The sequence below is a fragment of the Haliaeetus albicilla genome, chromosome 23 (assembly GCF_947461875.1).
Source record: "Haliaeetus albicilla chromosome 23, bHalAlb1.1, whole genome shotgun sequence".
NCBI classification, from domain to species: domain Eukaryota; kingdom Metazoa; phylum Chordata; class Aves; order Accipitriformes; family Accipitridae; genus Haliaeetus; species Haliaeetus albicilla.
Genome location: NC_091505.1, coordinates 6,487,128 through 6,513,677, shown reverse-complemented (window position 1 = coordinate 6,513,677; position 26,550 = coordinate 6,487,128). Strand labels below are relative to the sequence as shown.

General features: G+C 38.5%; 1 protein-coding gene across 3 annotated transcripts in view; it reads right to left on the bottom strand.

The window, feature by feature from the left end:
- The window catches only part of TENM1 (teneurin transmembrane protein 1), a 348,313-nt gene that overhangs the window by 129,159 nt on the left and 192,604 nt on the right, over positions 1-26,550 (bottom strand). For all 3 annotated transcript variants that reach the window (XM_069811008.1, XM_069811009.1, XM_069811010.1), the window contains 5 exons: positions 22,650-22,888; positions 11,199-11,351; positions 5,786-5,985; positions 4,134-4,344; positions 598-699 (listed from right to left, as the gene is read on the bottom strand). In XM_069811008.1, coding sequence (XP_069667109.1) covers positions 598-699; positions 4,134-4,344; positions 5,786-5,985; positions 11,199-11,351; positions 22,650-22,888 — 905 coding nt within the window. The remainder of the gene's footprint in view (positions 1-597; positions 700-4,133; positions 4,345-5,785; positions 5,986-11,198; positions 11,352-22,649; positions 22,889-26,550) is intronic.

Here is a 26,550-nt window from a genome sequence, read left to right as displayed (position 1 = left end):
TCAAGCTCTTAAAAAATAAAGTTAATCCTAAATTTGAGGAAATGTTGGAAAAACATGAGAATGTCTGGACATCATATGCAGCAGATGATGGGTATACCGAGAGAAATCTCCGAAACAGAAATAAGCTCACTTAACAATCTTTGTAGCATGTTTTTTTGTCCGAATGCTGGAAAACAGTCTCTAAACTGCTTTAGGCTTCTTTTCTATATCCCATTCAAGTTAAGACCACAGAAGCATTTGACTGACTTATGCAATTTTCTCCGAAGTGAAACTGTTTGTCACTTTCAAATAACAGAAAACATTATGCTAAGCTAACACACTTAATAAAAACTGTATTTTACAATCACGGAGTGGATGCAAAGAGGGATGGAGGAATCTATTAACTCTGAAAGTCAGGGAGAGAGAAGTGGTTGATGCATCTTAGCTCAAGTACAGCATAAAGAAACTTTCTATGTGCGTGCTTGCACTGTATCTGTCACCTGGCCGGAAAAAGGAATTTAATCTCCTTTAACCACTTTGAATCTTTGCAAGCCCAGCAGTCACACACTATAATCAAGATCCCTGTCACGCACTGTGGGTCAGTTAATATGAGATTACCTTTTGCACAATCAGGACCAAGGAATCCCGGGAAACAGTGGCAGTGCCCCGAGATACATTCTCCATTCCCATTGCAATTAGTAGAGCAGTCATCCAGGATTTCTGTTTATTCAGAGTTGTGCACAAAGAAAAATACAAATTGTTTGAATTTGAAAAGAACGGCATCTTCACCTCACTCTGCAGGACACAGCTCAACATACAAATAGGTGCAGAAGCAGTAAAAGGCCCATTTTCATTCACAGGGCACATAAAACAAAATTCCTGTTCCAGCAGCTTACAAATATTAGATTTTGTCTTGACAGCTTTGAGATAACAAGCACATCATTTATATTACACCAAAAAGCTTTTAAAGTAAGTGTTCATGTAAAATTTACCACCATTAAAAGCACTGCAAGAACCAGAGTATTTGCTGAAAAATGTCCACCTTAAACACTTCCTTTTATTGCCAAAGTAATTTGTTTGAAACCTGTTTATAGAGTAAATTGCCTTCTATGGTGTTCATTTGAACCATGTGAATTGAATTCCTTGGAGGAGGGTAGGATTTCCACTTCTATACAATCAGATGAAAAAAAAAATAGTCTTTTGTACAGTGATGAAAGTCAATGCAATAAAGGACTAAGAACTAGATTTGAAGAAAAAAAACCCGCCTTCAATTCTGATCTTAAACTTGCCCACGTTTTCTCACACAGCTTTGGATAGTAAACCACTTAACCTCACACATCTGGGGACAGGCTCCTATCTGTACATGGATTAGCTGTTTTTAATTTACACATGTATTTCCTACAGGAATTCAGTGGATTCACTGATTTATATGGGTTTTATGTAAAGGATATGTAGCAAATCCAAGGCTAAGATGCTCCCAGGTGGAATAGGTCACTGTCAGGCCAGCGCCAGGGTCTCTGTAGCCCAGGCAGGACGGGAGAGGGGCTACAGAAAAACGGGAACTGGGACTGTTTTATGGGCTCATGCGCTAATGGAAGCGGGGAAGTACCACTGGCTATAGGCTATAGGAAGCTGGGAAACGTGAGTCCTTTCCTACAAAATAATACCTGTTGGGGAAAAAGAAGAAAATCCAGATCCTTTTGAAGAGTATCTGTCTGTGGTGAGTGATTTGGGAGGAAAAACTTTTCTCAAGAAAGGGCATACCATTGGAATATTTAATCTAATGAAATCTGATATACTTCTAAACTCTAATGTAACTTGTCAAAAGATGGATTATAAGCACATCCTACAACTAATATGAATAACTTAAATAAGTTTATTTTGACCTTATTTATGGGCACTTGGACAGATAAGGATTGGCTCCTCTTGAAAACTCCTACTGTTATTTAAAAACGTTCCTTTCAGGCTATCAGTTTATACCAAAGGACGGGCATTTGATATGTATCTATTCATCAGATATCCACAACCTGTACACGGATGCCTGTTTCAAAGTCAAAAACCCAGCTCGTTTTCAGAAGTAAGTTTTTTCACAGATATGCTGCTTGTTAGTAATTTTTACATATTACTGTTCATTATCAACTCTTCTCTTGCTCTATGTGTAGACTTGCCTGTCTTCTCAGTTTTCCGGAATCACATGGTAAATGATCCCTACATTGCTCTGAAATGAAGAATTAATGGTTTGAAAAGTTACTTCCCCTCGATGCAACGTCCAGTTTGGGCTGGCCTTTATTCAGTCTATGGAAGTACTTGAGGCATGCCAGATTTTGCATGCAAATTACCCCCCTCAAGGGAAAGTCTGATCAGAGCTTTAGCTAAAGTGTCAGCAAAATCAATTTTGTACACAACTAACATCGAGCAACTTGAAATACTACCTAACAGATGCTCATGAGGAGAGCATGACTGCTTCACACAGCCAACAGTAACATACAGCAGAGATGTATCCAAGCCCTTGCTCTATACCGAGTGTTTCAATCTGTGGTCCTGGTTAATTCCTTTGTCGGCAGAGATGTCAAATATGACTCCACCCCAGTCTAGGGTAAGGAGTGTGGCTCAAGTTTGTTTTATTTTTTTTTTGCGGAAACCCCCAAAGAAACCGCCGAGAACCATTATGCAAAGAAAAGTATGAGAAGATGATACACAGGTTATGAAAACACAATAGCTATTTTTAGATGCATCAGCAGTAGATTCTTGCATGAACCCTCTTTTTCCCCCCAAAAGTCTTCTCGCAGCCATTTCTGAGATTAAGCATAAGGATTCCTGCCTGCACTGTGGCTCTCGCTGCTCCCCTCTCTAAGACCCAGTCTGTTCTGGTTATTGACCAGAGAAGGGATGGACAGCTTCTTTTTCACCAAATACAAGAACCACCAAACTGCAGCATTCAATTTAATCCTTTTTTTTTTTTGGAGAGGGTATGCTACTTAACAATGAAACGTTGGTTAAACCCTCCAGTATAAACACTGCTGTCTTATAGTAGAAATAAACATGGGGGCAGGTATTTGGATTTGGATTTGGACTGGAATTTGGCCAGGTTTTACGCTCTTCAAAGAGCATCTGTGAAGATGCTTCATAAATTGCTTGAATATTATTTTCTCATATGGCATTGAATAATGGCATTTTTTCTTGCTTGTAAAAGATTCACTTTTCTGAACAGAGCAAATATGAACTTTTACACCGAAACCAGTCATTACAAGTCTATCTCTATTCCTAAATTTTTTTCCTGCAAGTCCTTCAAAGTCTTGGTATTTGAATCACACTGTCCTGCTCTGCAAGGTGTTTACCATCAAGTAAAAATAGCATCCAATTGTTCTAAAGAGCAGATGGCATGTCCATTACTAGTAAAGACATCTTGCTAAACATATGGTAGAACAGGTTAACTAAAGGGCATAGTGGTTAAAGTCTTGCAACAAACCGAGACTGTCATAAATACAACACTTTACCTAAATTTAAATTCCAAAGAAACCCTGTGTGTGAGCACTGCTCGCTAAAAACACCGAGTTGCAAACATTTGTCCAACTATGTGTATTAAAAAGGCAGTAGGGATCTGATATTCAACAAGGACGCTGACTCCTATATTTGCCTTCTGTGTTCCAAACAAAATGGTGTATTCGAATAACTGTATAAAACAACAGCACCCATCCATCGAACAACAATCACAACCCACTCCACAAAAGCTGCCTTTTAGATTTTCTAACTGACTAAAATACTGGAAATAAGAACTTAAAGCCTGGATAATTTTTGTAGGATTCATGGTTCCCATGTAAATAGAGAGGGCAGACATAATCTCTTTTACTTTGAGCAAGTTAACACCAGAAACTACTCAAGCATTTAAGCTATCGTATAAAAATCTTCACACACATGAAAACCTCACACTTAATTAATTTGATAACATCCATCTTTAATACACAAATGTTGTTATTTGTCTAATATTGGCATAAACATGAAGTTGCTCCACTGAGGTTAATTAAACTAAGCTGAAATAAAAAATATTTAAGAGAATACTTAAGAGAAGCCGGAATCAAGGTCAATAATTTCTTTTCAAATATAGCTTTCCAATGTAATAATCAGAATAACAATTTTATTGAAATTTTTCTTACCAATCGCTGTAGTTAGTACAAACACTTGCTCCACTTTCTTCCCATCGTTGTAGAATGCCATATGCCAAGCTCCTTGATCCATATACTCGATGAAACCTGTCTCTTGCAGGGAAGTTAAGATCAGATTTCTGGGAGCTTGCTGAGGCTCCTCTGAGTTTTTTGGTTCCTGTTTAATTAACTGCTTTCCATCCATCAGTTTTACAAAATCAAACTGAAATAAAAATGAGCAAAAATTAACCACCTAGCAAATTTTTATGAATCTGCTCTGCATGTCTCATTCAAACAGGAATAAACAGTTGAAATCTTAAAAGGAATTGCCTGACTGACTAAGTATTCACCAATATAGACAGCAGCTGCATAAGCTAGTCTATTTAGCTTCAGTTCCCATATAAAAAGCGTTACAGTAGGTCAGAAATTTGGCATCAAAACTTGCTGTTTGCTATGGCAGGGTAAATTCAGACTTGCTGCACTAAATACAGCAGATTTACTTCAAAAATTACATCTCTTTAATGGGAATAATTCCAAAATTCCCGAGCTGTACTTCGTACATTATGCAGTGATTCCTCTCAAATGCCAAGAACAGATTAAAGAACCTATTGTTCTATACCGGATTTTTAAATGTTTGTCCCTTAATATCAATATTGTATATCAAAACCTAAATATACTTTTAATTTATATTTAATTTTATTAATGCAAATAAGTATCTATTTTTTACCTGGAAGTTCTTAATACCTAACCAAGTTGATGCTGATAACTTTAAGACCAGTTAACCTCAAAGCATCAGAGATCTAAAATTTTCCATGAACCCCTGTTCAAGAAATGTGTATATTTCTCTAGGCTTTTCTAGGCATTCTGATTTCAGAAAAGTTCGACTTCAGCTCAACTGAAGACCCAGCTTCAACTGAAGTCAATGACAGCTAAAAGCACTTATTTCTAAGATCAAAACTCTAGTAAATAGTTTTTGAGGTTAGACTGGATGATCTCCAGAGGTCCCTTCTAAATAATCTTTCCGTGATTCCATGTATAAGTTTATCACACTCTATGGAGTGTGATCCTGCTGTAAGAAAGCTGAAAAAGCTATTATACATAGAAATGACAGCTTCATATGCCAAATACATTAAGCCTAAAAAAAAAAGCTGAGTGTGACCAGCAATATCGCACATTCTTACTGCTTAGCTAGGTTTTCTCCTGCAAAATCCCTAGGAGTAAACACTCAAAAATAATCTTCATATTAGAAACCAGAAGCATTTTTTTTTTTCTATTACCTCTTTATACTATGTAATCTGTTTGTCTTGATGTAGTCATAAAAAGATTAAAGTGTTTTTAAATGTTCTGGTACTTCATCCCACTGCCCCCGCGAAGATGATGCTGGAGCTGCACAGCAGCAGAGCGTGTACCAGTCCGGCCGCCCGGACAGTCACATCACGGTGGTCACAACTGCTGACCTTTCTGGTACGACACTGTCCCTTCCTCTGAGAGAGTGTGGTTTCAGAGTGTAGCTAGACCTCAGTAAAAGAAAGGGATAACATACTGCTTTTTGTGGTTACAGCCAGTCCCTTCCTCCCTCCCTGCTTTGAAAGTGTTTGTGAACGTTCGCACCTGCTGCTGTTTGAAAATGTAAGCACGATAGAATTAGTATTATTTCTAATTACCTGAGTGTGAGTAGGTGGAATGTTTCTTCTGCCATAAATTCCCAGCAGAGAATCCTTCGCCAGTGAAATGTTAAATTTCAGGTACATGGGGTGATGTATAGTAATCTGAAAGCGCCAGAATAAACCAGGGGGGATCGTCTGCATAACTTGTGCTCCAATCTCAACTTCTCCTGTGTCTATGGCCCGCCCCTTCTGAAACACTGATTTTCCAGAAACAAACAAAACAATCAGTTGCATATTCATGGTGGGTGAAGATAATAGGTCACGAGGTATAAATGTGCCTTAGCTATATCAGAAGATATTGAAAACAACCTCTAAACAGAGGGCTTTTCACTGAAACCATTGCATTTTTTTATTCAACTAGTTGAAAAATACAAATAAACTTGCACACAATATTTACGAAAGCAGGCGTCACAGAGCATTTTTGCCCTGGAAATCTTGGAATGCTTTACTGAATCTAAAAAGGTAGAAGTGCTGCTGCGTAAACCATGGTCTTTACCTATCAGCTATGCAAACAAAACCCATTCGACTGAGAACGCACAGAGAGAAGGCAGCGGGAGATCTTCCTCTGGCACGTATTTCAGACTACTGCTGAACGGGCATTGCATAAGCTACACAAACGGACACCAGTGAGGACAGAAAATCCATCAAACCTGGTAGGTCAGAGCCCACATCCAAAGCCTAGAATTCTATTAATCACCATTCCTAATGATTTTATTATGGTAGTGATAATCTAGTCCTGGAGAAATAAAGAACATCTGTTTTGGCTTGGTCTTTCTGCATGAAAGCATAAGAGGGGCATGAGGATAGGGACAGGCAATCTAAAGAGAAAACTGGCATAATGTCATAATGCCTAACAATAAATTTGCAGACATCTACAGTATGTAACTTCACACATGGGTATGAGAGAGCTGAAATAGAAAGGGAAATGGAATGCATAAAGAAGACACTGCCAAACTAAATTGGAACTGGCTTGCTTTGCTGGCTTATATCACCATCTTTGTGTATTTTAATGCCTGTCTGTGATCAGCATCGTGACATGCTGCAAATCACAGACCCAAACCTGCTAACATCTGAGCTAATTCCATTGTAAGTTTTGCAAAACTCTAACTTGCATTTCCATACTTTCTCTGAACTAGACAAAAAAAGCAGGACAGTATGCTGCATCGGAGGAAGAGCCAAGAGAAGAAGATTGAATTCAGCAGCCATATCCATTTATGTTTCATCTCATTCCAGTATCACAGTGAAGGATAAAGAGGAGCAATCAATGTGACTGGAGCCTCACCTTTTACAATAATGCATATAAATATCTAATGCAACATAACGTACATGAAATTTTATAAATTGACATTGGAAATGAAAACAGAAGTAGCAAAGCTAGGGCCAGCTTTTTCCTGAACATATTAATAACAAAGATCCTCAGTGGGATCTTACATAGGCTTTAACTAGCGTAGGAAGTACTTAGCATTCTTAATGAATAAAGATTTAATTTACAAGGCAGGAGCAATTCTCAGGGTACTGGATCTTCCAGCTTTACAGCTGCTTTGTGTCACCAAACTTACAGCAAGAACTAGGAGCTGACTTTTAACACCTTATCACATTAAAGCATCTATTTTTAGAGCACAAAACTTGTAATCTAATACTCTAAAAATACACCTGTTACTTAGTTGATGAGCTAAAATACTTCCAAACTGCTGCTTTAACAATGTTCAAGGTGAGACTACTTCTGTCCAATTTGCTTCATGGAAAAAATCTTGAATGTTGAGTTTTGAAATGAGAATTAAACTTCCTATGTTGGGTAACGGAAGTGTGTATCCCTTCCCACCCCAACCCATACAAGATCCTACTTGGCTGATGTAAATTTAAAAACCTTTTCCCCTATTTCCAGTACTCCAGAGATATTAAATCTTAATGATTCTTTGCAAGCAATTACCCTGGGTTAAGTAAAACACTAAGGAACTTTTTGGTGATATTGACACATGGTAATTAATGTGATTCAATTACAGGACAGTAGAGCACTAAGTAAAAAGTCAAGGATACAGTATCATTTTTGAAGTTAATGGCATTATTGGTTGGCGTTCAAGGTCCTTTAAAATACAGTAACCGCTTCTTAGTTTGTTGAAGTGAGAGGGCCTGTTTCTTCCTTGAAAATAAAAAGCATTATGTCTTCAGTTGGGGAGTATTTTCACTAATTGATGTTATCAAATTATGCTGAATACCATGCTAGTTTTGCTAAGCTCAGAACAACAGATCTCTGAGTTTTTCTGCATTTGGCTGAAAATACCTTTGCTTTAGCAATAATTTTATGTAATCTTTGAAAAAACAGATGCACTTAGTTTTACTTTGATCTCATTACACAGGAAAGAAGTGCACGCTGCTGTTCACAATAGTAACGTGAAAATATAGTATCTACCACCTACTGAAAGTATGCAGTCACACCATCTCTGCCTTTCAAACACCATTTTTTCAGACAACCACGTATCATGGAAAGGCTACTGTAAGAGCCATGTCTGAAGTGCACGTTTTCGTATTCACTGAGCCACTGTGTCTTATTTATAGAAAAATAATTGAGCCCTGTTTCTATGCTTAATTGAACGAAGCAGGTATTTGACTGTACAAAAAAGGCACCTGAAGATACACTATTCACAGACTATCCTTGTATACTTCCTTGCTCTTTCTTGAAAAAGTCCAAAATAAGCTTTTAAAATTACAGTGCTGCAATACAAGTTCTGCTTTCGTTCTAAAAACATCTTTCTCGTAACAACATTTTTCTTATGACAAAGCATCATTTAATTATCTATATTCGATTCCTTGTACAGCTTCCAGTCTTGCCAACCGGTATTAATTCTTCCCTATTCTTTCTAAGCACACTTTCCTTGTAAGTCTAAAACAGAGGATAGATTCCTAATCACAGGTTTCTCTCGTCTTCAAGAAAGTAAAACTCTGAACAGCGTGGTGCCAATTATCTTCACAAGAAAGTACCCATATGCTGATTATTACTGATCCTGAAACAATCAATCTCCTTGTACTCCCCTGGTAAATACCAGCATCAATAGGATGTCTGAGTTTTTAATCACATTACTACATATTAAAATGTTAACTCATAGCCATGGGTCATGTGTTATAAAGTGACTTCTTAAAGAAATCTGACTTGCTGGTTTGTAAACTTGATTTTCATTAAAAGATTAGTTAAAATACATGCTTTCAAAGTCTGGAAAAGCATTCTGTGCTGCTGCATTGAGTTGGAAAAAAGGGAGGTCACAATATCTGACACTGGTTATTTATCCCTGTGAATCACACCAGAGGCTTCAAGTTTACAGGCAAAGTATGAACTTTCTGTGGTATCCTGCTGCAGTGAAATGAGTTGCCTCTTTCCAAATCCTCCTTCCCAGCACATCTATGTGGAGAATTTCTTATGAGCACTGGGAATAAAATTACTGATAGAAAGAAATAAAACCAGCAAAAATGAGCCACAGCACAGACTATGCACGTACTAATGCCTGGTACTAAGTCCGCATGATTTTTCTTGTGTCTTCCCAAGTGTATACTCCTTGTCAGCATACACTCTGGATTACAGGTTACCCCCAAAGGTGACAGGGGACAAGTGGGACAACAGTCTAGCTATATTCATGACTGACCTCTGGAACTGCTGGATAAGCCCTCAGTGAAGTGGCTCTGCTACCACAGCCCTCCGTGCTTTACTGTTGTGGGGGAATTGCGTAGCTACACAAGACATTGGGATTGCCTGGGGCATGGAAGGTCGTTTAGTTTTTTACCTACTACACCGAGTTTCTATTGACTTACATATTCTTTCCTCTGTTTTCAAGCACCTAATTTTTCAGATTTTTGATGTTTTTCCTGCACATCCTCCTTTGGAAGCCAAATGCTTTGGAAGAGCTTTTATTAAATCTGTAATATATTGACGAAATGATTTAATGCAGTTGAGAAGGACTATTTGAGATACTTTCTGTGGTGCACTAGGGCAAAAATACAAAAGCGTATAAAACATTTACTGCAATTTACTACCAATCCATTCTAAAGGACGAAATAATGGATAACAACATCATTGCCTCCTTACGTATATTTCTATTACTCATTTATCTAATATGATCTCTATCCGGTTATGCCACATTGATTTGTAAGACCATTGATCTGAGGTGTAATCTTTCTTCTAGAGCAACTGGTACAAGAATGTCCACCTTGTCTCGTATTTACAGTCATAGATGTTACCCGGCATACACAAAATCAGATCAAGGCTCTGCTCTAAAATTTGATAGCTCTGGAAATCCATCATCGCAGAGCTCTCAGTACAATTTTACCTTCCTCCTAACAACTGCAAAGACTAGGGTTCATATTCTACTCCCATTCACTTTTCTCTGACCTAATCTGATTTAGCCACTTTTTCTGAGTTTCATAAAAAGAAATGGGAGGGCCGTCTACTTCCTACAGTCAGAAAGCATCACCATGGTGGTCAATGGGAAGTGTGGGCCAGAGCTCGTAACTAATATTGGAGCAGGTGATTTAACAACATTAAATGACAGGACTTGAGAGAAAGGATTTGCGCATCTCGGAGACAGTGCTGCTGTTTCACACTGCTGCCTGCCCAGTCCCCTCCTTTCCTATGTCAGCTCTGACACTTCTCTGCCTCTTCAAAAGAGCTGGTTCAGCCACTTACATGGCAGAAGACTATTTGCATTTTTGAATGAAGGCATTTTCTGCTGCCGCAGCGGACTGACGTGACTTGGTCGTGCGTGAGCCAACCCCTGCAGTGGGCACGGGGATGCGGGGAGCTGCCCCGGCAGAGAGTGGGGGCAGAGCAGGACCCTCCTCCTGGCAGCAGGGAGCTGCCAGAGTGGCTCAGGTGTTTTGTGAAACCTCAGTAGATACCTGCGAGCTGATTCACTGTGACCGGTTAAGCCAGGATGTGATAGGATGCTGTATTTTAGCTTACACCTTCGAGAACTGGATGCCTTTAAAAGCATTAAGGTTTCTGCGCTTCTGCATATTCTGACCTGTCAGTACAAAGGGTTTCGCTTTGCCCAAGATTGACTCTGGCCTGCAAGATAGGCACAGATCAAGTCCTTTACATAAATGGGAACACGGCAAGTACAGTCTCACCTCCCCTGTCTTAAGACAGAGGCCAAATGCTCTCATCTCTCCTCTTTCACAAAAGAAGGGCGATTATTTTGCTATTGAACATTACCTTCCTAATGGCTTGGGTCGGTTGCTAATTTCAGTGAGAGTTCTGCTAAAGGAAACAATCTGGTTATGGGCTTTTCACACCCATTTTGAAGTTATACTACAGAAGATAGAACCTGAACTCAAAATACTGTCAAACTGTAGCAAATAGAGAATCTGATCAGTAGTAATGTTTAAATATTCATAATCTCTCTGTCTTCTCATTCACACATACCTTTTTTTTCTGTTTTATCAGAAACTTTTCCTCCGATTGGTGAGTAAGTAGTATCCATGGATTCTGTTCCTTTATTTCCTTTGCTAACTCCATTTTCATACAGCTGCCCCTCAACAGGCTGTAGCTGCCAGGTTAAACCAAACAAGTGTACTGCTGCAAAAAAATGAAGACCAATTAATTGATGGCTAAGCTACAGCACCTTCAGTCAGACTAAGAAAGCATGCTATGACCCAGTTTCTGCAAAGTCAAGTACTACTTCGTCCTGTTAGTAATAAATCAGAATTTCAAGGGGTCTAATGAGCAATTTACTATTTTACCTTAAAACTCAACATTAATTACTTTCCACACTTTCTTTTGGAGCTCAGCCAGGTCAGGGTAATGAATTTCTATAGCAGTTAATGGAAATACTTGCAATTAAAAGGATAACAGTTGACTGAATTTAATATCGCATGACAGATTCTAATACCACATCAATGTTGTCCCTCAGCTTTCAACTGTCAAAGAGCTCAGTTTGTCGATTAAAGCACTGACACCAAGTAAAACTTCTCACCTTTCCAACCCTGAGTGAAACTGTGCCCACTGCATTCCCAAACCGTTTCATTTAGGTTAAACATTAGTAAAACCACTGACTCCATCGATTTACTCGAGAATTACACTGCAGATAAAAACCTGCCTCTAGATCTACAATATATGCAACTATTCTACAACACATCTTAACAGAAATATAGTTGTTACTTATGTACGCACTGGGAAATCTACTAAATTAATCCTTTTATGAAGTTATAAACTATCTTTATTACCATACATGGGGGCTGCCTACTTCACTTTGCCTGCACTGCCATTCACTTTTTCTGCTTTCCTTTCTGTTGTTTCTGATCTGAGGCATCAAAGGGTGGTAGGAGAAAGACAGCAACAGAGATCTTATTTTAAGCATAATATGATAGTACTGCGGTCATTCTAGACAATTACCTAAGTCTTACCGAGAAGGGCAAATTCTTCCAAGGAAGAGGTTGCCTTAGCATTGAAGTAACTCAGCGGGGAGGACTGATGACCCACTAAAATATGGATTGAGGATACCCCCCACAGAGGAGCTGAAATTGTCACATAAAGAGCAAAACCTGAATAGCAGGCTCTTTAGCCACATGCAGCAATTTGCACTGAGTAGGATCTGCACACAGTGGGAGCCTAAAAGCCAATATATTTGCTCTTCCTGAATCACAGAATGGTTTGGGTTGGAAGGGACCTTAAAGATCATCTAGTTCAACCCTCCTGCCATGGGCAAGGACACCTTCCACCAGACCAGGTTGCTCAAAGCCCCATCCAACCTGGCCTTGAGCACTTCCAGGGATGGGGCAGCCACAACCTCTCTGGGCAACCTGTTCCAGTGCCTCGCCACCCTCACAGTAAACAACTTCTTCCTTACATTTAATCTAAATCTACCCTGTTTCAGTTTAAAGCCATTACCCCTTGTTCTATCACCACATGCCCTTGTAAAAAGTCCCTCTCCGGCTTTCTTGTAGGCCCCCTTTAGATACTAGAAGGAATCATGTAGGAAACCCAGAGACTCTCAGGAGAAGTAAGTATGATCTAGAATGGGTCTTACATTTAGAAAGAACATTGTTTTCTTTTGCACTTGCACATACTTTAAGGAAAAAAATCTCAATACAAACAGGAAACCTAGAGTCTATTATCCATTTTCTATGTATTAGCTCGCACGCCTCCCTTGTATGGTGAAAAGTTAAATTACAAAGCAAAACCCTATGCCTTGAATGGGTTCCTGGCAAGGGCTTGCCAAAACTACCACAGGAATGCAAAGCTGCCAATCTACAATCATTAATTCCAGATCCGTGCACTCCTGGATCACCAAGCCACAGATACATGATCCAGATCAAGCAAAGGAGAGCATTTCTATCAAATTAGTGAGGTGCAGTATTTGTGACACATTTATATTTTTTATGTTGTCTTCAGGAGAAGAGAGCCAAATTTACTGAATTCTCAAACCACAGCTTCACCATCAGATCTGGGCTCTGGAGACACTCCACTGGTCAGTAAATTCCCACTCCCCAGAAGAGATATGAGAAGCTTACTCCGGTGTTAGTTGTAAGATCTCAAGTCAGAGACTTGCCTGGATTGCTTCATGTTCTGTGGACTTGAAACTGTCAAGGGACCATGCTAATACTTTGAAAAGGGTCTTGCAGTCAGATCGCACAGACCTGAGCTCTGATCTTTGAGCTTATTAATGCAAGACAGATTACTTCTACGTACAGAAGGTACAACGAAAATCAACACGCCTTGACGACTCTAGAGCAGGCAGCTCTTGCTCCGGGCTTGAGCTTCTGGACGTTATTATTATTTAAAGAGTTAATAACAACAAAAAGGAACAAAGTTGAATGGGATTGATAACTAATGAATGTACATTTCATTTATACTCATGCAAATAATATGGGCATTTGAAACAGATAAACGCTAGAAGCAAAATGTAACTGCAAACATCAATAAGCTTTTAGTGGTTATAGAATCATGAATATAATCTAGTTGCTTTCTCACGCTTTTTCCATTGTTGCTATTATTCATTTCCTAAGACAGCAGTTGCACGTGCTGCAGAGGGTACGTCACAAAGCAAGGACTGAATATGTAATGCACCTTTTTCCTTACTGTATGTCTTTTACCAGATTACATACAGTATGCATTTTGTCATCCATTTGCACCAATCCAAATAGTTTGCTTGCTTTGTTTTCCTTCAGGCTGGGGAAGTGCTGTTGTTTTTACAGTTCGTGCCAAGCTTGGCAAGCTAGCAAAACTATTTGTATGTATGTTCCACAGTCAGTTTTGTCCCTGAGAAACACCAACTGCATTGTAGAGATGATGGTCTCTGCCAGCCTTGGACTTCTAGCCCGTGGGAAATGACACAGGATACTGGTAGACCAGCTTCACATTAAACATGTGCAAGACCAAGTGTTTGAACAACAAAGCAGATTGTTATGAAAATAAGGTCTACTTGAATTCAACTGAATGACTTCTATCACTGCAGAAACCTGGTCATCTTGCAATCTTAAAATCAATCTGATTTTCATTACATTAGCTATAGCTCTTGAGAAATTACCTTCAGATCCAGGTATCCCTCTGGTAATAACCAGACCACATACACCAATAAAGCCATTAGTTCTTAGAGTTACCATTTTTAGAAGTTAACTGCAGAGAATAATAAATGTTTATTTAGCAGACATGGAACCTTACCTTGCCTCTTCATTATCTGTGATACTTTTCTTTTACCTGAGGTATACATAATTCCTACAAAGCTTGTGTTTCCTACAACATATGTACATCCTGTTTCAAATATACAGGTATTTCACCAAATAAGATTAAATAAAACTTTCAAATCTCTCTCAAATCTCTTTAGAAATAAGTAGGCATGTACTGAATTTCATTAAAAAGCTCCAAAGAACTTCTCTTTTGAGTCATTCTCTCTTTGATTTTTCTAGTGGATTTCTGGCTTTTGCTTTCACCCTTTCACACAAAGGGGCACAGCAAATGCTGTCGAATTCAACGGTGGGTCACAATGTCATTTCCCACAGCATAAATCCATTTGTAAGATTCTCAGCTGTATTTCCCCTGTGTAGTGCCCAGGTATAAGACCCTACACCACAGACCAAGTAGAAGATGATACCACCATTCTTTCCAACTTAGGACTGGGCTGGGTAAAAAGGAGGGAGATTTGCTTTCTGATGAAGGTCTCTGCCCTTCCCTCAAAGTTCAGCCTTCCAGACTGATATTTACACAAAACCACCTTGACTGCAGTACTTTTGCAGGCTGGCTGCTGACTGACAGTACCAAACCCCACCATTGTGACTAAAGATGCATTACTGGATGCACCTCAAGTTCCCACAAAACACAAAAAATAGCCTTTGAGGTTTGATGACTACGCTGGTATTACAGAAAAAGCAAAAGCTACTTTGGCTCTGCCTAGCTGGCTCCAGAAAAATTCTGCAATCAGATACCCTGTATTCTGCAGCACCTAAAATACCTCAGCTGCTAGTAGGGTGTGTAAGGTCACCGGTGAACTGCTACAGTTTCAAGCAAAACCCAAGGATTACCAGGCAAGTGGAGATTAAACAGCTCAATAGCAGCATCAGTATGCTTCACAATTGCAAAATTCATACTTTAAGCTAGGAGGGGCTGTGGGGAGTCACCAGGAGCATCAGCCGGTAACATCCCCTCATCTGGGCCTCACCGAACCTCTCGTCTAAAAACTGAGTGCCAACATTCTCCCTGCTGGTAGCAACCGCACTTTTTTACCTGGCATTCTCAGACTTCCAACTTGATTTCTCTGTTTCCTTGGTTCTTCCATCCTACTGCAAAGCTCATCTGAAAAGATATTCTTTCTTGGCTTGCTTGAACCTCCAGTATATTCCCCCCTCTATCATTACATTACTAGTTTGCTCTGTGTTACTTATGAGTTGCACTCTGCCAGGAGCAGAGTTGTACATTGCTTTCACTGAGGTGATCTGGAGGCGGGAAAATATATCTGAAGGCAAAATTTGACGCTCTTTACGTAATGTCTGGAGATAGAGGTTACACGATGGATGCCACCATACCTATATTTCATTTATATTTTATTAGATAGCCCTGTTTAATTCAAAGTTTCAGACAAAATTGTAATACAAAAGTGGACATACTTTTTTTTTTTTTTTTTTAACGACATGCATTATGGATGTTATTGCAGATGCTAAATTTGGAGGAGTCTGTGGTCAGTGGAGCTGAGGAGGCTGGAGGATGCCACAGGAGTATGGTGAAACTAAACTTCTTCCTCAGTCACCCTGGCCTGACCAGGCTGCACAGTGGAGCTGCTCAGGGTAACTTCAAATGACCTCTCTCTTGAATATAGAAGATTGCACTTGTAGTACAGAGCTTTTCTTGGCTAATTTATTATGCTTTTTAGGTAAAAAAATAATTATTAGGTATAAAACATGCCTCTTGCAGAAAAAAAATAAATTAAAGGCCTGTATCTTCTACCCTTCCCATAAAATTCCTTCATGGAACAGAGAGATGAAAAGCTAGTGTGACTTTATGCTGCCTAAGGCATTTTTCTCTATCCAGAGGCAGGTTTTTGGTTGCTTCACATTACTGCTGCAAGTGAAACCAGTTGGGCCCTGATTGGAACCAAAGCTTGGGTCTTTACCTCTGAAGTAAATGGCACGATTGCTTATTTTGTTCAACATTTAAATAAAACAAACTGATGCTTTCAGATAAACTAAATCAGTCCCCGCAATTCCATGGCACACTCACGTAAATATTCACAAATATATAAGCTTTTTTTTTCAGAACTCGCTTTGTAAACTGGATTAACCTGCCATCTGCTCCGAAGCCAATGATCTAATTTAATTTATTCTTATCTACCTTCTGTGTAAGCACAGCTTGTCAACTCCTGTGCTACACGTTTGGCAGAATACGAATAAGAGGCTTGGCTCCAGTGCAAAAGAGACTCTCAGTAGTGAGGAGATGTCAAAAAAGTCCTGTGCAATAAGTACTTATCAACCTGCACGACGAACTTCAGAGGACAAAAATCCTACAAATGCAAAGTCTCTCCAAATTGCTGACCTCCACTAAAGGCTTTTGTTTAGCTTTCTCTGCTGTTTCCAGTTATTTTACAAAATCTCAGTAGATCATCCCCCTGAAGCCTAGACTTTAGAAGAGCTGTAATAGAATGTATATCAGCAGCTGACTATTCTTTCTGCACCTGCTCTGACCAAGTGCCAGAAAATTATGTCTTTTCTATAACTGCTAGCAGGTTCTGCTTACAAAACTGGATTTCACTGTGGCATGAAGCCACAGGTGCATCAGTGCCTCAGTTCCAGTAAAGGTGAAGCAATGCAAAAATAGCTGAACACAAATAAGAGTTCTGACCCTGACCTACAGAAGAGGTGTTCTTTTGTAAGCTCATATTGTAAATAAAATGCTATGTCATTCTGCTCTAACCAAATTTGAAAATTTGAGACTGTTAATATGTGATTCAGTCTTAAGAATTTTTTTTTTTTTTTAAATCCATATTGAAGTAGATAAGGTATTTTGGACGTTATATGGCCTTTTATGAAATAAAGATTTTTCCATATATTTGTTACAGCCATCTTAACTCTCAAGCACTCTCCTCTTTCTCAAGCAGTCTTCTCTTTATACCTAACATATTTTTACACCTGAGAATAGAAATATCCCCTCCTCTCCTGCAATCCTCCTGCTGGGATGTATAATGACTAGCCTGGTTTCATTTTTCACTACTGAGCCACACGTTAGACTTAGGAACAAACAAAACCTAATCTTAGACAACAGTACAATGTTGTCAGGCTTTCTCCTTGGTGTACTTAAAGATTTGTGACAATATCAAGTTCGTCAGTATGACCCAGGCTCAGAGAGAGCAGACACCACGATTTCCAGCTGTGAAACCCTGAGGTACCTGTCCCAGGGAGAGCTGTCCCACTAAGGACTTCAACAACATTTCAGAGTTGCTCATCTGCATCACAGCTTTTACATATACCTGAAACATTTAGCAATGCTTACTACACCATGATATTCTTCAGTGTGGAATCAGCTTATTTTCCCCTTGAGCCTTCTCTGCATAATTTCTAGTTCTCAGAGTTAAGGATTTCTATTTTTTCCTACTGTTTTGTATTGTATAAAGCTATGCAACCAATATTATGAACCTATGCACTGAGATACATAGGTCCCTAAAATTTGGCCTGGCCTTTCCCAGTGTTGAAACCATCACCCCTCTAGCTTGTACGCGGTGTGAGAAATGACAGGTCACAATGGCAGACAGCAGAGAGGTTTTAATTTCCTCACTCTCCATATGAATATAATTTAAGACTCAACACCCATCTCCAGCGCATACTCATAAATAGTGATAATATCATGAAGGATAGGGACAACTTCATATTCATACTTGAGAATTCATCTGTATATAAAATAGTCATTTTGTAGTCAGGGATGGTTAAATCTAAGAACATGGGATGCAATTTTCAGAGGCACTGAACATTTGCATCTCCTGCTGAAATCAATAGGAACCGTAGGAGTTCAGCACCTTTGATCAATAGGACCAGTGATTTGCAAGTCCAAATCAGCTGCTGATAAAATGGTAAGGTATCATGGAAGCAAAATCCTACTTACTAATGGGCTAAAAATAACTGACTAGATGAGCAGCCACATCAAACTGTGTATTGTACTTAAAGAAAATGGTGTGGTGCTGAAAAAATTACAGAAAAGAAGATTCTATTTCTCATTCTCTCTCTTGTATTTGCCTTGTTTACTCTTAAATTTTTGATCAAATTTCTTCTTCAATTGCTGATGGCTTCTTAGGTTTTTATTACAATGAGATTAAAAAAAGAGAATATTTACTATACCATTCCACAATGGTAGCCTATTTTATACTCTTTATAGCAACACAGACCAATAGATGAACAGAGACACACAACTATTGACTGCATTGAATCAAACAGATACGTTCTTGTCTTTCATGTGATAATCTGGAATCTACATTATAGCCTTTGGACATCAGTATGTACAGAGCATCTGCTAGACCTCATCTTACTTACCAGATAAAATAAACTATTTATAAAGTATTACAGAAATTTCAGTTTTCTTTTCCATACTTTCCTTTTGCAGGGTGCCATCTCTGCAAATATCTGAGCCTAGACTGGTGACACGGCTTCAGCTCAGTCCTTTCAAACACCTCATGCCAGAGAAGTATACATCAACCCATAGCCAAGGATTTATGTTTCTGTTTTATGATCAAAAATAGAAAAACTTTAAGGTAACTGGATTTCAATAATTTTACCTCAACCTTTTTTTTTTTTTTTTTAAATTTGAGCATTCATTTGCATAAATCTTTAAAAAACACAGAGCTCGCATGACCTGCAGGCACAGCGAGCACTAGCAGGCAGCTTTTGCCCATTTCACGTTGCTGTCTGAAAAGCAGATAACTTGTTTTCCCTAGTGAGCCTTTCATTCCACCAGCAATCTCACCGAACGCTCTGCCCACTTCCCACAGCCCTGGCCAGGCTCTCAGGAACCGCTGGCGAAGCTGCTGCAGCCCCCGGCGTGCGGCTGACATGCCCCAACGTCACCTCCTTGGTGGGTGACCCAACTGCTCACCTGCCTTACTGCCCTCTTTGGGGGCAAATTCAAGCAATTGTGCCCCAGATTGCCATGAATGCATTACAGGTCTCAACATATAAGAAAGTACAGAAGAAAAATAAAAGTATATATGCCTTTATTTGATAGAAAATAATTCAACACATTTACAGTGTGGAGACCAAACATCCACTTTACGAAATGAGGTTTTTTGGAGTAACTACTATGACTTTAGAACCTATTCACAGAAATTACTCCTGTTGAAGTGAAAACATCTGTTTTACTTGATAAACTAAATATTATGACTAAAGATTTTCAATAAATCAGCTGTTACACAACCATTTACAGGGTTCTATAATTTCCTTACTGCCCATATAATAGTCAAATTTATTTCAGAAAGGACCAAATAATAAACATGGTGATTATAGGCAGAAGTGGAAACACAGAGAAAAAAATATTTTTTTAAACTGACTACTAGTTCAAAGGAGAAAAAAATACAGTAGAAGTATTGTGTTCTCAAGTATAAGCTTCTCTATTGAATCTCACTGATAACAGGGAAAGACTGAAAAAATAAAAGAACAAAAACATTTTGCTACTTTACCTTTTGATTGAAAAGAAATCAAAGCTTAGAGCACTCTGGCACAGGTCTCAGTTCGTTACAAATATAAGAGCCACTTGCAAATTTTTTATCTGGAATAAGCTTTGGGTTTCCAAGACTTTGGGAATGTTCTGACTTGAGGCTGAGGTTTGGGCCTATTTTTAACAGTAACACGTAGCTCATGCGTCTAACAGCAGTACGAGAGATTTGAGAAAGCACATTTAAGTTATTAGATAAGGGGAAGAAAAAGCTTAATGTTAAATTTTGATCTACATTCATTTGGCCTGAAACTGCAGCTCCTTATAAGTTAATGCATGCTATCCCATAAAATACAATGATGAAAATAATTTTGCCTTTACAAAGTCTCCCTTATTCCTCCAGCAGCAACCACTGAACTGATCCCAGGTTAATTTTGATCCTGAGATTAGTTTTGCAGTTTGGGCGCAAGTCTGCAGTCACTGCTCAGACATAATTCCCTCTGACTTGAAGAAAACCTGCCTGGAGTGAGGACTGAGGGACCTGAATCATGGTAAGCAAAGACAAAATACTTGGGGGAGTGAATTTTAAATTCAGAATGTCACATACAGTCTGATTTTGTATATTCAACAACTCTCATTTAAAACATGCACACTTAAATTTTTGACGTGAAAAGATATGCAAATATGAAACCCTACAGAGCAAGTGAACTCTGAAAATAGTTTATATGCTATTATTCATACCTAACAAAAGGGAAGAACTAAGGTACCTGACTCATAAGAACAGGCCATGAACTTATTTAAATATTTAACCAACCAGAAATGGGAAGTGTGAACATTAATTTAGAATAAGCTAACTAATACTATCTGAATCTGCAGGAAAGTTTATGCAACTGAAAAATTTCTGGGGCAAACAAGAGCAAATAATGGCATCTTGGAAAATTTTCTGAATTAGAATTCCTGGTTCAGAGATTTATATTTTGCTATAGAAAACACAACTAGAAATACTAATAATTTATAAAATACAAAGACATCTTCATTTTACCTAGTTCTGCCCAACTAATGAAAACATGTTACACCTTTATGTTATCAGGTTAAGATAAACAGAGACATGTCTACAGGAAATTCATATAGAGCTTTTTAATTCATAGTGACATGGAATGCTCACAGCCTTCTCAGGCTGATGACATGCAGCAGTATATCTCTAGAAAATTAAAAAATTTTCAGTGACAGACTGAAATCTAAGCAGGGATGAAACAGGCAGTGCTTCATCCAGATAAAATCTAAATGGTGTGGGTGGGATATATATGTAGCAAACAGATGAGGCTGCAAAATTTATACAGCCAGTCCTAACTGAGGGCATATGCTCACCAGCTGTTATGTAAATCTGCAATTAATGTAGCTTACTAGATCCTCAGGTGCTTTCAAATAATCATACACTAGAAATGATCAAATCTGCTTTCCCATATGCATTAGATGAGGATGTTAGAAAAAATCCCTCCTGATGAGCATCTTGCTGACAGTAACCAGAACTTTTGTCACTATGGGACCAAAAAACCCAGTGGAAAACAAAAATGATTTTCACTATAAAGACATTTATTCAGAGAATATAGAAAATCAGTGGCCACATATCAGTTTGGAGGTATCTGTACTTGTATCCCTGTACAAGTTTTACCAAGTACAAACCAGTATTTCAGGCAGACCCAGAGTTATTCCCATTCAAGCTAAAAGATGTTGCAGATAGTCTGGCTCCTGCTCACCTGTGAACTGGCAACTAAATCAACAAAACAAGAGTGCGTGTGAGAAAGTGTGTCACACAAGCAAAAATTAATTACATTTCCCTATGTTTACAGAAGCCACAGTCGCATTCTAAGATTCTACATAACAAATGCTCTGTAGTATTTTCAATTCAGATCGAAAAACCAATGCGCTAATAAATGTTCAGCCAAAATGTCATATAGTAAAGTCTCAAAGACTTGCTCTCCAATGTACGATTGTAATCACATTGACTCCAAGCCCACCTCCAATGTAACTATCTTCCAAAAAAAAAAAAAAAAAAAAGGGAACGCGTTTCTAGCTACTCTGATAAATTCTTCCAATCTATCATGGTACCAAAATTGCACAGTTAGGTACTTACAAAGATGAGTTTGAAATTAAGAAACTACACTTCAATCTATGTAACATTTTTCTGAAACATAAATTCAATAAAGGGACAGCAAAACACATCTTAGAAAACATGGTGTAAAATACTACACAGTTTTAGAGCTAGCTGTCATTCTAGCCAATGATGTACGAATTAAGAGGAAAAAAAATGAAAGACTTAAATTGCGATCTGACTGAAGAAATGAAATAAAGATAGCAAGGCAAAATACAATTAATCGTTATCAGCCTTTTCTGAATAATCCTTTAAGAGCAACAATGTTGTAAGGCTTAATATGAAAATCAAATGTTTAATTTAAGGAAAATATCACAGCAATTAAAATCAGTAGGAGTCCTCTGCTAGTATAAACATGTCATCTTGAATAATATTTCTTTCTCTACTAGACAGTATCAAGGTTAACAGAGTAGAAAGTTAATGAGAATTCCATGTTGTATTCAACCTCTGGCCAACCTCGCATTTTGTTCGCCAGAATTTACAAAGCACCCAATGGCAAACATTGTTAGCAAACCGTGATTTGTATTAGTGTAAAAGCAAGCAAGACAACAGAACAGAAAAGGTAGAGAATAATTTAGCAGAGAAAAGAAAGAGAGGCTTACCAATAACATAGGCTAGCAACAACGCCAGGGTAACTGTAATAGCAGTAGCACTCAAAGCAGTGCACTTCCAGTTGCAACACCTGTAAGGTTTGTTAAAAGTGAAGGCAGGTCTGGAAAAGGTACTTCTAGGAAGAGGCCTAGGAGGTGGAGAGTAAACAGTATTGGATGTTAAAGGATAGTTCTGACTGGCTGCGCTGAAGATAGCTGAAGACCCAGATCCATGTTTAAATAGGAAATGCCTACGAAAAGAAGACAAAGAACCATGTTGTAAAAACCACTCTGTGATTTAAGAAGTGAAAGGAACTATATAAGCACCGTGTGATAAATACTGCATATATCCACAGAAAATATCAGAGACAGGAAAATGTGTAAATACACATTATGAATAGTTTTTATTATTTTAATTGTTTAATTATGAATACACTCTGCATTGGAAGTTTTTCAACCACACTGCAAGACTTCCAACAATTTTTTAGTGAAACAATGTAACGTAAATGAATTCTAAACTATCCTCCCAGTGGTTCAGCGTAATGGTGAGGAAAGGTTATTTCTCCATACAGTACCTGGGGGTCCTCCAAGACAAGCAGCCCCTGTGTGCCCCGTTACACGGGTGTGCCTGAGACATGGCAGTTTGTTGTCAGCAGTACCCACTCCATCCACAAACACACAACTGGGTTTATCTCACCAAGAGTACAAAAGAAGTGCAGAAGCCACTACCACTCTGATAGTTATTTTTACTGTGGATTCTCTCCAGAATATAGGAAATAACAAGAAATAACAAAAAAGAAAAATAAAAAAGAGAAAAAAGAAAAAGAAAAGAAAAGAAAAAGAAAAAAGAAAAAAGAGAGAAAGGTGGCTACTTAGTGGAAAATGTACAAGGATAATCCATTTTGAAGGACTGTAGTTACTGTATAGGTGAGTACAATTTCTTCAGTATTCTTAATTGACCTATTTTGAGAGCAGTTTTTCTTCAGATGCTTTTGCCTACTGTGGTGATTCTCAAACATACTAAGAAAGACTTCATTTGGAGAGCTATTTCAGCATATTTTGGAGGACTGATTGCCTTCAAGAAAAAATAGCAAAGACCTACATTAGCACAAAAAAAAAAAAAAAAGATACAGAAACGTGCCTTGCAGAACAGGCTCTGGTGCAGAAACATAGAGTGGTTGTTTATAGGAAGATGGATGGTTTTCAGGACTGGCAAGTGCTCTCCAAGAGAATTTTGGAGCAGATATTTAATTTTAAACAATAACTTACTGTGCTACGTGCTCAGAAATTGTGGCAACAAAGGACACATTGAAGGCTGACCATACCAACTACATATTCTTTTGGAAACACCAACTTTCTTTGGACCTTTTTTCCTTTGTTTCATGTAAGTGAGCAAGCTTCTTCAGCGCACTCTTTTCTGACAGGCGCACATCTACATCTCATGCCATAGCATGCACCCAAAGAAGTTTAGAGCACCTCGGTGTTCCTCTGCCTCAAGCCATAAGGTCTGAGCTGAGAAAGCAAGTGAAGGGGCACTGATACTACACAGCTTGGAAGAATAAGGACTGCCTTGGCCACAGGCAAGTATTGTTGTAGCCTGAATCCTTGTAGCCTTTCTGTCGAGTACCCCGACTCAGGAAGGCATTTCCCAGAGAACAGTATTCAACTCTCCTGAGCTTGCCAGCTCTTTGCTTTGGGAGCCACTGACCCACTTGCAGTTCAGGTGCTTTGAACTGTGCCCCATTCACACGAGCTCCCAGCTGAGTAAGAGCATCTGTGACTGTTGCTGCCGTTGGTTCCTATACAACCCATTTCTCTGCTCTTCCATCAGCTGAGAGCATGCAAGTGCTCTGCGGACCCCAGGCAAGCACTACAGTGCCACTTGTGCTGGGGGTGCGAGTCGCCCTCAGTTGTTTCTGCCAAAATTGAAGCAGGATCTTGCATTTGGAATCACATGGCACTATGACGCCTGCAAGCCACAGACACGCTTCACAGCTGCAGTAAGCTGGCCAATGTTGACATGGTCCAGAATCTTCCCAATGACAAATGTACCTTTACACCTTCGGCAAGGCACAAGACACGTTTTTGAATACATATATGGATCAATCAATCCATGCTGGTAGAATTTCTGTGATGGATTCACAGCGGGATGTACACAGGATCAACCACTCAAGAGTATGAAACATGATTATACTGTGACATTTGACTGTAAGAATGCTGTAAATACATGCTCCTGAAAAGGTAATTTCTAAAATGGTGTAATGAGTATGATATTATGTATTTCCATTAGAAGATTTTAAAAGTAAGGTTACAGTTCTCAAAATGCCAGATTATAGAAAATAAAAAGTTATTACAGAGCAGTTTTATCTTTTCAAGGGCCTTTTATTCAGGCAGTTACATAAAAAAGAAGGTAAATGAGAATACCGGTTAGCTTGCATTACAGATTACAGTGCCTACATATCAGGAGTCTTTTGACAAACTATGAGAATGAAATTTTTGTGTTGCTTATGTTGAGTACTAGTTATTCCTGCTTCATAGTTATTATCCCAGTAAACAGCACTCAGACAAAAAAAGGACAACTGAATCTGAGTACAGCATCCTGGCATTATATTAGACAACAAATTCTGGTTTTCTTTCCCACTGACTTTCAAAATTGTAGATATATACATTATATAGACGGCAATGCTCTGAACATGTTAATGTTACCTGTAACTATCTTAGTTCGAAAATTCTAAACTCGGACTATATAAATCTGCTTCCTTCATATCAGGCCACGAGAATACACTTGGTTATTTTCACTTCAATGCTCCTTTGTCACACTTGAAGGATTTTGCAAGTATGTGAAGCATACCTTACTTTGCAGTCAGCAGTTAACAAGATACATAGTCACATAGACTTCTGGTAGGAAAGAACATCACGGCAAAATTCCTACTGATATTCAAGGAAGCAGAAGCAGAATCACCATATAAAACAAGAAAAGTGTTATTATACATAAGCATATACATATATAAAGTATGTATACATATACACATACAAATAATATATATATATATATATATATAAAAAAGCCCAGTCAATAGTTCCTTACTTGCTTTACATTTTCACGACATAATGACAAAAATCTACTTATCTGATAATTTCCCATTTAAATTTTTTGGAAATTACAGCAAAATGGCCTGATATTGGCAGTATTGATTGTCCTTTATGGTGCATAGCTCAAACATATCAGAGGTAAAGGAAAGGAAATGCTGAACTGAAAGTTATTATTAAGGCTTTAACAGCCTTGCAATCAATAGCCAGGAATAATTTCATTCTCTTGCACAGGGATTTATAAATGTGGCTTCATAGCCTGATGGTAAAATGCTAGTCTGCAGAGGGATTTCCTTATTAGCAGAAGAGTGCACAGAAGCTGGATCCAGCTCACACCCTTTTAGATAGATGATTCCGTTCACACCGAGGAGAATTTACATAGGTCTAACTTGTAATAAAACTGAGATTCTGAAGCAATGCTACACTGAAACTGAGCTACCAGTGAAATAACGTTGAGAAAATGTTAAAAATCACAATTGTTTATGCCTTCCATTTTTGGGAGAGTATATTGAGTACCCGAAGACATTTCTATAGAATTTGAAAAACACTGGTGGCACAAAGACAAATTTCCAAAGCTAGACTGCGACTATGTTCTCATAAACTCAGACGACTCATCTGTCTGAGCACACCACTGTTCCCACAGGACGTTAGGACACGCTAAACTGTTGCTATCAATTCTATAAAATCAGGTGCTCTCTCTAAAGAGCAAAATAATAAAAAACTGAAGTTCAAAAGTTTAGATGTGACTGCAGCCTGGCGTGTGCTTTAATATTTGATCTAAGAGAAAAGCTAAGGCTTTTTTTTGGTAAACTGGGAACACAAG